Below are 11110 nucleotides of genomic sequence, written 5' to 3'. Positions count from 1 at the left end.
ATTCATATACACATTTTTCATGTATTATTCATACTGAAAAAATGTGTTCTTCCCATGTCTGAGATATTGCAGTTTATAAAGAGTCTAGACGACAGGATGCAACAAGAACTGTTTAATATCTATTAGGGTAGGACCAAATTATACAAAAGTCATACACAAAAATGTAATTCCCTTTTTACGTCATTCGGCTTGGAGACACAATCTCCTCATACCAACCCAACCACGGGGATCGTGTTCCTTTACAGTGTGTTCTATCCATGGCAATAACTCATCTCTTACATTGCAATACATACCAAACCACACAGTCGATGGGAGAAAACAATGAAGGTTCGGTGACATCACGGGTCAATACAGAATGAGAGATGCGTACCGACGTTAACACACGTTTAGATGTGGTGTAATGGTTCAATGCGTCTTTCTTACGTCTGGAATTATCTTACTTCATACGGATAACCAGGTTCTCCTTGTGCATGTCAGATGTTTATTACCGGCTTGTTTATAACCGTCAGATGAACTTTGTGCGAGTAAAAGTTATGAGTTATTCACCTGTGTACTGTTGTTGGTGCAAATACTATGTGACGTTTGCATGATGTTCACAGTTTCACACCTAAAAGCACAGCATGTTAAACAAACTTAATATTAGCGCCATATTTCTGGTCACGTATACATTTTCATACACTTATACCCCCAACAGGAAAGGACATTTATTATTTTATCCTTACATGTATTATTCTAAATATAGATTTCGGTTTGTATTCCTTTACTGCATATGCGGTCATGCCGAGTTAGGTTGGCACTGAGATCAGCAGTTTTAAGTTCACTCAGTGTAAGCATGAATTCTTTAAAAAAACTAAAAGGTGCTTTAAATCTGTAGCAGGTAGCTATGGGAAGACACACAGGACATGTGCCACAAACACACCCACACATCATACGTAACACATAACAAAGTCTATACTAAACAACAAAGTGGAGAAACGGAAAAATAAAAATTCTGTTTATATACCACAGCACAATCAGACAAGACAATTTAAAGGTTTTGAATTAACTAGCAATCCGACATGTCGCTTCACAGCTGTGTCGAGCCTAACACTGGATTACTGTAATAATCATGAACTCCTCAAAACACATCTCCAAGCCAACTTGGTAGCAAAGAGAATTGAGTCTAACTATTAACTCACTGCAAAGAATAGCCGTAGAGTCTTGAAATTAAAGAATCGAGTTTCACCTGTTCTAGTTTTTAGGACCAAAATTGTATATTTTAGTGGATTTATACCCTTTAATATTATCATATATACCATACTACATCTATTCATGGAATAACAACAGCCATACATAGACGCCCAAAAAATCCAGAGGTTGAGAAATAAGTAGCCATGTAATAATTTACAGTTGGGGTTTTAGGGGGGAGTTAAGAGAGAATTAGTCAACAAGTATAACATCCATCACTTAATACACTGCTTGGACCACGCACAACATCAATTATTTGTACCCCACTGCCATTCAGAAGGCAGAAGTGTCTTGGTTACTCCTCAACTTCAAACTGTACAACATTAATTTGGAATGTTATCCAAGGAACTACACACGTCAACATGTTGTGGGCCTCACTTTTGGATGGATTCTCAACTGTCATTGGTCTACATCCTGACATGCTTGCTCCGAACACAAAGTCAGTGTACGACGTCGGTCAAGACAAACATGTCACTATGTAATCACAAGGTTCAAACTATAAAAAAATAGCCCACAGGGCTGGAATATAAGGACAATGACAGACTGTGACTTCACATGTAGATCTAAAACCAACTCACACACTTTCCTGAGAAAGTAATTGATGCTTTAAAACAGAGGAATACTAGGGCTAGGACGATTCTTATTGGTACAGAATTAACACATTTAAATGGCTTTAAAATAGTGAGCCAATTTCAGCCTAGCTGTCGAACATCTACATGATCTAACTTGGTCATCCTATAATAAGAGACATTAAGAGAAATGTCAATCTTTATATATATATATATATGTATTGACTCAAAATTTAGAATCGTTTACACATCTTAATGTATTCATAAGAGACTAATTGCAAATTTGAGACGTTTTTTAATAAATTCTCTAGTTTCTATTACAATTGAAAATTTAGATTCCAGATTTTCACAAAATGGAAAGAAGGAGGACGCGTGTTTAAAGGGGGGACACAGAGAATAAATGCTAATCTTGGCAGTAGGTAATGCTACTAAACATTCTTCTTTTTACAGCGTTGTGATTAAAAAAACGGATTACCACTGTGAAGCATTCAAGGAGTGCGTTGGACTAAATGACCTGTAGTTGTAGAACAGTAAACCTAAGTATTGTGTAGGGGGCGAAAGGACGACCCCCCCCCCCCCCCACCTGTCCCCCTTTAAAACCAGCAGTCGATTTCAAAACAAAACCCAGTAAAGTATGACTGACACGTTTGGCATCCCCTTCTATGCATATCCACTGCTCTACCTGTGTCGTTCACACGGAGGCCTCTACATCGTCAGGATGAAGGGGGGGTCTAACTGTGAATGGTGTTCTTAATCGATCCCGCTGTGGCTTCCCATACCACACCCCCACCCCCTGCCCCTAACATCCCGCCACGACCCCACCCCCCTCCGCCTCCCCGCTCCTACATGGGCTCGTCGTAGTTGTAGGTGGGGGCGGCAGAGTACTGGTTCTGCTGCGGGTTCTGCTGCTGCATGTTCTGCTGCTGCATGTTCTGCTGCATGGCGCCCTGGGCCGCTCCCATGGCTGCCTGCTGGGCGGCCTCCTGGACGTGGGGGTTCTTCCAGGCGCCCGTGGTCCACTCCTCCTGGGCCTTGCCCATACTGCCGCCACTGCCGCGGTATAGGTTGTGGACCTGTGCAAAGGCATTGAGAGTTTAATTTCATTGAAAAAATATATATATTTTTGAAGTAAAAGAAAAAAAGAAGCAATAATAAACCATAAAATAAAATGATGAAACAAGTGGACAGTTAGAATTAGGTAATATTTGCAAACAATGAAAACCACAAATGAAAGGAAACTGTCTAACACTTGCTTTACCCGTTCAAAAAGGGGTGTGAAGAAGAAAAACTTGTTTAATCTCACCCCTTCCCCCTATATTATTGATCAATAATGGTTTATCAGCTTCCTACTTACTGATGTGTAATTCCTTATCAAAAATATACATCAGTTATCAATAGTTAAATTCCTTAGAACATCATTCATCAGAGTGCAGGAGTTAGACGCTGTAGACGTATCTGCTCATCAAAGACCAAACAAAAAGGGGAGGGATGCACTTTGTTTTTAAAGCGTCGGTAAATGATCTAGTGGTGAATTATTAAACGATGTATGCACGTGTACAAGTACATGCATTGGAACCACTGTGGTCCCACTGCTTGAATGAGTTGAATAGAGCTTTCTAGCAGAGGCACACTAAACCCTGCTCCGGGTACGAATAAAGGAAAATTGTTTTGTTTGTTTTGAAAAGAAGAACGGCCTTCACAATAGAGTAGGCGGAGCCTTTGCAACACAATCGACGAAACTTGATCCGAGTTTTGTATGACTGCGCCGATGTATGACGGTACATTTCAGCCATGGCCAACATCGATCTTGTTAAGAGGTATTTAGCGATGCCCGTACCCTGGTGAGTGCGATGAAAGACAACACGGCCACTGCAGTGAACATTATGGTGGGAATCAGCATGACCACAGCTGAGCCCACGTTGGTGCTGAAGAAGGTGATGGTGGCCAGCCAACCGCTGGGGAACAGAAGAGGAAGAGGAGGGAGGCGTGAGAATCAAGACTGCACATTACCAAACCTAATGATGGTGCGACATTCAACACTACTTGTGTAAGCCTATTTTGAATGGGTATTATTTATTATTTATACACATTTCAGTGTATGTCACACACACACAAACCAACTGACACATAATGATTTGCAACGCCTAGTACTTTTTAATATCATATTTAATATATGTATTGATCTTGAAGGGCAATAACAACATCCCCTTTTGGAAGTAGTCTTATGTTTCCTTCTATGTTTTCATTGTACCCTACAACATCCACACAGCGCAGGTTCCACTCATCCCTCCACCACTAGACTCACCACTGGTACCACAGCTGAAATGTTATGTTCTTACATAATTACTTGATCCTTTAATCATCGAGTGTTCTCTCACTGAGCCTAGTGGCTCAACACCAGGGAAATGCAGAGACCAGTGTCTGGTCTGAGTGCTTACCAAACCCCCCAGCCTGGGATGCCTACTGTCTGGATGATGCTGATCACAACCTGGGCCATGAACACGAAGAAGAAGGCCATGAAGTTGAAGGAGCTATCCGTCCTGCGACGTGAGGGGAGCAGACATACAACAATATCACAAAGGGTTGCAAGAGACATATTTTAAGAAAGATAAAGGGATATCGTTTTTAGAATGGCAAATGTTATTTTACATATTAAGCTCGCATGAGTCAGCAACATTAAGGAATTCAATAATGTTTGTTTGTGTAAGGCTTACGTAGACCTAGAAATGACATAATATCTGCAACTTTATTACTCATTTCTGCATTGCCTGGTGGAATGCTAGATTCTTATTGGTCCATTTCTGTATGTTATTTCTCAATAACAGACCGCTGCTATGAATAACATATACCTTTGTTACAGATGCTAGTTTAAACCGTAAAATCGAACGGACTGTTACTACAGACTACTACACAGAGTAAGTCCTATGAAGACTTACTTGAAGGCCTTGTAGATAGGCCTGAACCAGCACACATAGGAGCAGGGAGTGAACAGAATGAGCCACAGGATGGCCATGCCGAAGTTGGTTGCTCCGCCTCCACCGCACATCCATGCCAAGCAGCCAATGAGATTCACGGCCAGTGTGGCACTGTTCACTATGGAGGACGAAAACCGAAAGACAAATTGATTAAGTGTGCTTGATCATATTCATATATGTTATCTGTAGCTAAAACTACAGAAGGGTTGTAAGTCTGCCACTATTATACTACTAGATTTACCACTAGAATATAACTACATGACTAAGTTAGGTGTATATATGCTAGTGCTACATGCTACCTTTTGTACACGCAACAAGAAGTACTCTACAGTAGGCGAACAAACGCTGAGGTTAATTCTACAGTCAAACATTAAACTTACGTTCAAGAATAGAATCGTGGAACCTATGTGATGATGAAACAGATATTGAATGCATTATGTAAGTGTTCTACACATATGTAATCCATGATAGGTTGATCTGCTACTAATCCAGGGAAATCATAAGGAAGAGAGTCTTAGGTTACACAATGTTGGCCTCAAAATTCATGTTCATGTTGAAACATGTTCAAATATTTCAAATGTTTAAGGATTCTTGTGCCAGCTACTTCAATAAATAAATAACGGAAAGCCGCACAGCCTTTATTGAAATACATAAGAAAAATGGAATCAATGTGCGGATCAATCAAGTATATATTATCTCATCTTATGTTGCTGTCTTTGCTGAAACATGGTAAACTGGCTATACCAGAATGTTTCTACTGTTTACGCTTCATAATATTTTGGGCAAAACAAAAAATATGCTCTGCATAACAGAAAACAGCGAGGGAGCATTTGCCGACACTGGGCAGGACGATAGCAGTTCTCAAGCTGAGATAAACATAGATCATCCATACTGGCTCATTAATGCAAAACGGCAACAACAGGCCCGGTGGACTATGGAGTTGTCGCTGGATAAACTCACAGATCCAGAGGTAGTAGAGCCTCTTGCACATGGTCCGGTGCTGGTCCGGGATCTCGTTGAAGTCCTGGTAGAAGCATGGCTTCAGGGGGATGAAACGGGGCAGGGGTGGGAAGTTGTTTTCTGGGGGCAGCAAACACAACATGTATGGAACTTAGGATGAGCCAAAGTCAATTTAACACCACACACATAGAACATTTACACGTATGACTTTCATTGGTTAACATTCTTAACATGAGTTGCAAGTGTGTAGGTATTTAGAACAGTACTGTTCCAAATCCATACATTCGGCTTAATGGAAAGCATCAATAGTGTTCCAATTATTGTTTCACGGTTGTGCTTACCTGCCATTGTGCCTGTCGTGTACTTGTGGAAATGGCCACTTCTGTCTTTAGGTAGTTTGTTGGATTAAACTGCAGAGAATTACACAATTGGTTACAGCCATGCCTTACCACATGATCCAGTAGTAAACAACACACATATAGCATTACACAGGCCTTTAGCACACATATATGAATGTGTGTTCATTTGGTCGACATTTCTTCCTTTTTTTCCAGCATTAACTACACCCAATAAATCGGTGATATCACTTTTATGCAGTACGTTATAGGACATTTAGTAGAAAACACTAAAAATAGAATCGATATGACATATACATTATATTTCACCATGCACAAGAGCTGCCTCATGCAATGCATTCCTATGGCCTTCTCGCCACCACGAACAGATAGATCTAAGAGCTGTTTAAATAACCAGAGGGTTATCATTATGCCCTCTTCGATTGGTATAAGCCCACCTCTGTTGTGGTAAACCTACAGGCCTGAGCTAAAAAAAGAGCTTTGTTTTCAATCGAATAATCTCCCAAATCTAGTCAAGTGATGGAGTATGTAGCCTATAGCCTACTACAACCACGGGCCATCAAGGACATTGTAATGTTCACTGATCGGAGGAGGGATCTGCCGCCACACGACGATCTTTTAGAAGACAGTTGATGAAGGGATCGTTTCATAGACGAACGAGCCGGTTTTAAATGCATTTTTCCAAAAGGGCTGCTGTCGTGATGCTGCAATGGGATACAGGGCATCGTGCAGGCTGGTGTCAATGGAGCAGCGTCCTTCAAGAGGAGCAGCCTGCGACCGGGAATGTGTAGACCTATATACCATCTATATTTTGAACGCTTAACAAATCGAGCCCTTGCATTCTCGTGACTCGGTGAATCGATCGTTCGGGATGAATGCATACCGAATAATAATAATATAGAATTGCCACAACCATTCGTTCGCGCCCTAGAAATCAAGTAGGCCGTATAATTGTAAAAATATCGCAAAAATGTATCTTACCTAAATGATCCAGCGGTTTGGTGCTACAATGTTTCTGCGGTTCGGACTTGAATTCGATGCGATATTTTGTAGGAAATGCATTCGTGGAATTGTTCTCGGTTCTCGCATCCACTCAATCTGTTCCTTGGCGGAATGGATGAGTAGGACGGTCACGTGACGTGTACGCACCCTCCTACGAGGAGATCAGGATGTTGGAGCTGCAGACTCCACCCTCTGCTGCCTCGCCGATGCTCTCCACGGTGCTGAAGCTTCAGAGAGGGCCTTCATGTCAGCCCAATAGACCCATAAGGGTTTGGTATTAGTCAGGTTAAAGGGATTGGTTTTTGGGTTAGGTTTAAGGGAGTTGTTTAAGGGTCAGGGTAGGGTTGGGGTTTAGTTTGTAGGGTGAGATTTTAGGGTTTGGTTTGGGGTTAGATTTAAGGGGTATGTGTAAGGGGTTAGGGCATGGTTCGGTTGAAGGGTTAGGTTTCACGGTCAGGTTTTAGAGTTAGGTTCTATACAGTTAAGTAGGCTATAAGCTCAAGGTTTGGTTGTAGGGGCAGGGTTTCCTATAGGGTCAGGTTAGTGTTTGGTTGGGGTTAGGGATCTTATCAGGGTTTGGTTTTTAGTTCTATGTTTTGATATTAGGGTTTCCTTTTGTTGGGGCTTGAGGGTAAATAAAAACTACCACCTCCAAAATAATTACAAGCATAGTCATTGTAGGTCATAGTGCTACAATCTTTGAGATGCATATACAGGAGCCACTATAAAAATGTATACCTTCAAAGTGCGTTTCTTTCTTCTATATTATTAGGTATTTGGTGTATTCTTTTTAAGATGGACAGACCACGGTCTGGGTTATTGTTGCTTCGTTCTTCTCCACAAGGGGGCGTGCCAGACAGCCTACATGGAGGCCTGGCGAATACTCAAACTTTACTTTATAGTCATTATTTCAATAAAGGATAATATTACAATTAAAATTGTCCGAATCTTGAAAAAACTCCATTTGCATGAACATGGCGGAACATTAACGTTTTGCTCAATACAAAATAATCAACCATCATATCACATACTTTACTATTGATTGACGTTGTAACCGTCTGTTGGCATCGACTTTGCTCAGTTGTAAACGTTGTGTATTGGTAAACCAGCTTTAGATAACGGCAAGTGTTGCCTTCAATACAGTGGCAATACTGTATGTGCTTCTCATAACTGAAAGCAAAAGGAATAGTAGGTGATAGGCATCAAGGAAATAAAGGCATGCAAACTTAAAACTGATCCTACTAAGTTATGTTTAGTTCTGAATGTTTTTTATTGGATTATAAAATCCTGCTGTGAAGAACTTTTAGATTCCCAACGCAGTGCACATGAACTGTCGCTGTCGGGAACACGCTTAAGCGTGAGCGTCATCAGCGAACCGTCTGGCCTACACCAGGACGATGAACGCGCCTAATACCCACATCAACAAAATATACATTTTTACGTATTTCTCATGAAAACAATGAACAAAATCATACTTCGGCCTACACACTGATAATATAATGCAACAATCACTGTGTCAGTTACACAATACAAACAGCCTGATGGAAATGTGTTCCATATTTTATACTTATTATAGTTAGGTGAACTCTGCATTTAGCGCTCTACTATTGTTCTTAAGTTTTATTCTTTGTTTGTTTGTTTGTTTGTTTGTTTGTTTGTTTGTTTGTTTGTTTGTTTCTTTCTTTCTTATTTATTATTCGCTCTACAAAATCTCCTTTCTCAATCTTTCACCTAGAGACTCCATTCCAATTTTAAAATGTTCATATTAGCTTGGAATCCCGCAATGTTTTTCAGATTTCTAAAATATTTTATACTTTCTAAGATATTCTACTTTTAAAATACTATCTTTTACAATGGATGTCAATGGGAGGACGGCGGAGCCGTCCGCCCCTTCTCTCACACGTACATTGGTCAACATTTTATCGTTAACCTTCGTTCCAAGGTTTAAAAAACCAACACTTGTATCTTCAATAATCTGAAAACAGATTTTCGATTACCTTTATACTTTTTTCAAATCACAATTCCATGTTGGCTTGTTTTCAGTTGGTCTCATTAGGCTGAGGTTAGAGCGCGAGGACGTGCAGGGAGTGTTGCCAGATTGGGCAGTTTTTCTCGCTCAATTGGACTACTTTTTACGACGTTCAGACAGCGTTGCCAGATTGGGCGATTTTCCCGCCCAATTGGACAACTTTTAATAAATTAGGCTGGAAAATGAGCATAAGGCGAGTACATACAATTTCTGCTATTTCCAATTCTTCAGTTCAATTCCTTTTACATTTCTGCATTTTTAGCAATGCTTTGCGCTTTTCATTCAGCTGTCAGCTGTGTTATTTGTTTCCAACCATTTACATTTTTTAAAATGGTGTGCATGTTTACATTGTTCACTACATTTAGACTTTTGACAAATCCCTTCACTTGATTTAAGCCATTTAACGTTTCTTTATGTCTTAATCTATGTGGCTTTATTCAAAAAATATTTTCAACCTCACTTTGTATACAGCACTCAACGCATTTTCTGTAGGATATGAATTTTCTAGTTATAATATATTCTATCAATTTCTTCTGAGCTAAAAAACATGAACTTAGTTTATATACATAAGGTAAGTTATGTGATGTGATCATTTCCATTCATGACCAAGCAGGTGGTGCTAAATCAAATATTGAAACCCATAATAATTTTAATTTCTTAAAAAACGAAAACAATAGTGTGAATTGTGAGGCTGCTAAATCTAATCCATCCACATTTATTGATCGACCGTTCTTCTTGACAATTGAAGATTCGTCATCTGGGGGGCAGGGCCTGGTATGAGATGAAGGGTGTCCTTGGAGCTCATCTCCCTGGCCTTCAGGGGAGGGGCCCCTCCTCCCAGCCAGGGCCACATGTTACACTTTAATCAGGACTTCTGTCACTCACCTGATGGATGGTGGCTGACATCATGCTACGAGCATAGTGGCCCTTTCTACTGTCATGGGAGCCTTTCAGTCACACACACACACACACACACACACACACACACACACACACACACACACACACACACACACACACACACACACACACACACACACACACACACACACACACACACACACACACACACAAAGACACATCATACTTAACAAAGCTTTATTTGATATGTTTATTTGACGATTTGTTGAATTACTTGAGGTGATATGGTAATTACAAACAGTACTTGATGCAAATTAAGTTTATTCATTAGATTTCCTATTATTTAATTAATTAATGGTTTGAGAAGATGCAAATTAAATAGAAAGGATACATGTGTCTCAACAATGTGAAAGAGGAACCCAAACTCAGTGTTTTTAGGACATAATTTGCTACTCAAATAGTGAGGTTAGAGCCTGCTTGGGAACTGGCTGAAGGGGTGGTGCTCTCCTTAAAGGTGTATCAGCCACCACGTCCCAGCAGCTATCTGTCAATCTAATGTTCTGGCACATGATTCTACCATCAGGGCTGGTTTTGTACCTACCAATCAGGAAATTCTCTATTTCCTTTGGCTCCTGTCTCTTCAAATTCTTGTCGGTTTGTGGAATTTCCTCCAAATCCTTCCTATTGCTGCTAGCTTACTGCTCCTTGAGCTGCTATCCATTGCAACAAAACACAGACTAAGCACAGAACCAACAGCATATCATATCATGCAAACACGCTTCTCTTTGGGATACATCCATTTCTTAACATAAATGTGTAGCCTTTACTTATTAACATTCATGTGCGCTACCTGCTGATAGTCCGGCAGCCAAGAACACTGATTTCATATGGTGCTAGACTGTAATTAGCAACACCTAAACCACCAGAGGAAATCAGGTTCTGGGTGCAGAGGGCTTTGTTGGGTACTGCACCTGCTATGGAAATGCATAGCACAAATTCTATACCTGTGCTGCTCATGTCCCAATACTTGTGGAGGTCAATGGGTTGCTAGTTCCTGTTTGCTGGTGCAAATGTCAAAGGGAGGTCATAGTGCAGGGGGGTTAATGTGCAACCAAGGTGGAGGGCAAATGT

General features: G+C 40.5%; 1 protein-coding gene across 2 annotated transcripts; it reads right to left on the bottom strand.

The window, feature by feature from the left end:
• Positions 1–79: 79 nt before the first annotated feature.
• On the bottom strand, positions 80–10837 carry LOC130388914 (secretory carrier-associated membrane protein 5). 2 transcript variants are annotated; one of them, XM_056598513.1, is made up of 7 exons: positions 7069–7223; positions 6073–6141; positions 5732–5851; positions 4733–4889; positions 4235–4336; positions 3634–3751; positions 80–2869 (listed from the first exon to the last, which is right to left on the bottom strand). In XM_056598513.1, exons 2-7 carry the CDS (start codon positions 6077–6079, stop codon positions 2639–2641), a joined length of 735 nt encoding a protein of 244 aa, XP_056454488.1. In that variant the 5' UTR covers positions 6080–6141; positions 7069–7223; the 3' UTR covers positions 80–2638. The 2 variants fall into 2 exon arrangements, with proteins under 2 accessions (XP_056454488.1, XP_056454489.1); XM_056598514.1 differs by lacking the exon at positions 7069–7223 and adding an exon at positions 9087–10837 and having other exon boundaries at positions 2624–2869.
• Positions 10838–11110: the final 273 nt, after the last annotated feature.

The sequence above is a fragment of the Gadus chalcogrammus genome, chromosome 9 (assembly GCF_026213295.1).
Source record: "Gadus chalcogrammus isolate NIFS_2021 chromosome 9, NIFS_Gcha_1.0, whole genome shotgun sequence".
Taxonomy (NCBI): Eukaryota; Metazoa; Chordata; class Actinopteri; order Gadiformes; family Gadidae; genus Gadus; species Gadus chalcogrammus.
Note: the sequence above shows the minus strand (reverse complement) of the source record. Positions and strands in the feature narration are given on the sequence as shown.

Bases quoted from the DNA above. Each gene is read 5' to 3' on its own strand.
- LOC130388914 (XM_056598514.1), bottom strand. The intron at 3,752-4,234 runs GTAAGCACTCAG...TCTGTTCCCCAG, and splicing joins ATCCCAGGCTGGGGGGTTTG to CGGTTGGCTGGCCACCATCA. The intron at 2,870-3,633 runs GTACGGGCATCG...GCCTTTGCACAG, and splicing joins CTTTCATCGCACTCACCAGG to GTCCACAACCTATACCGCGG.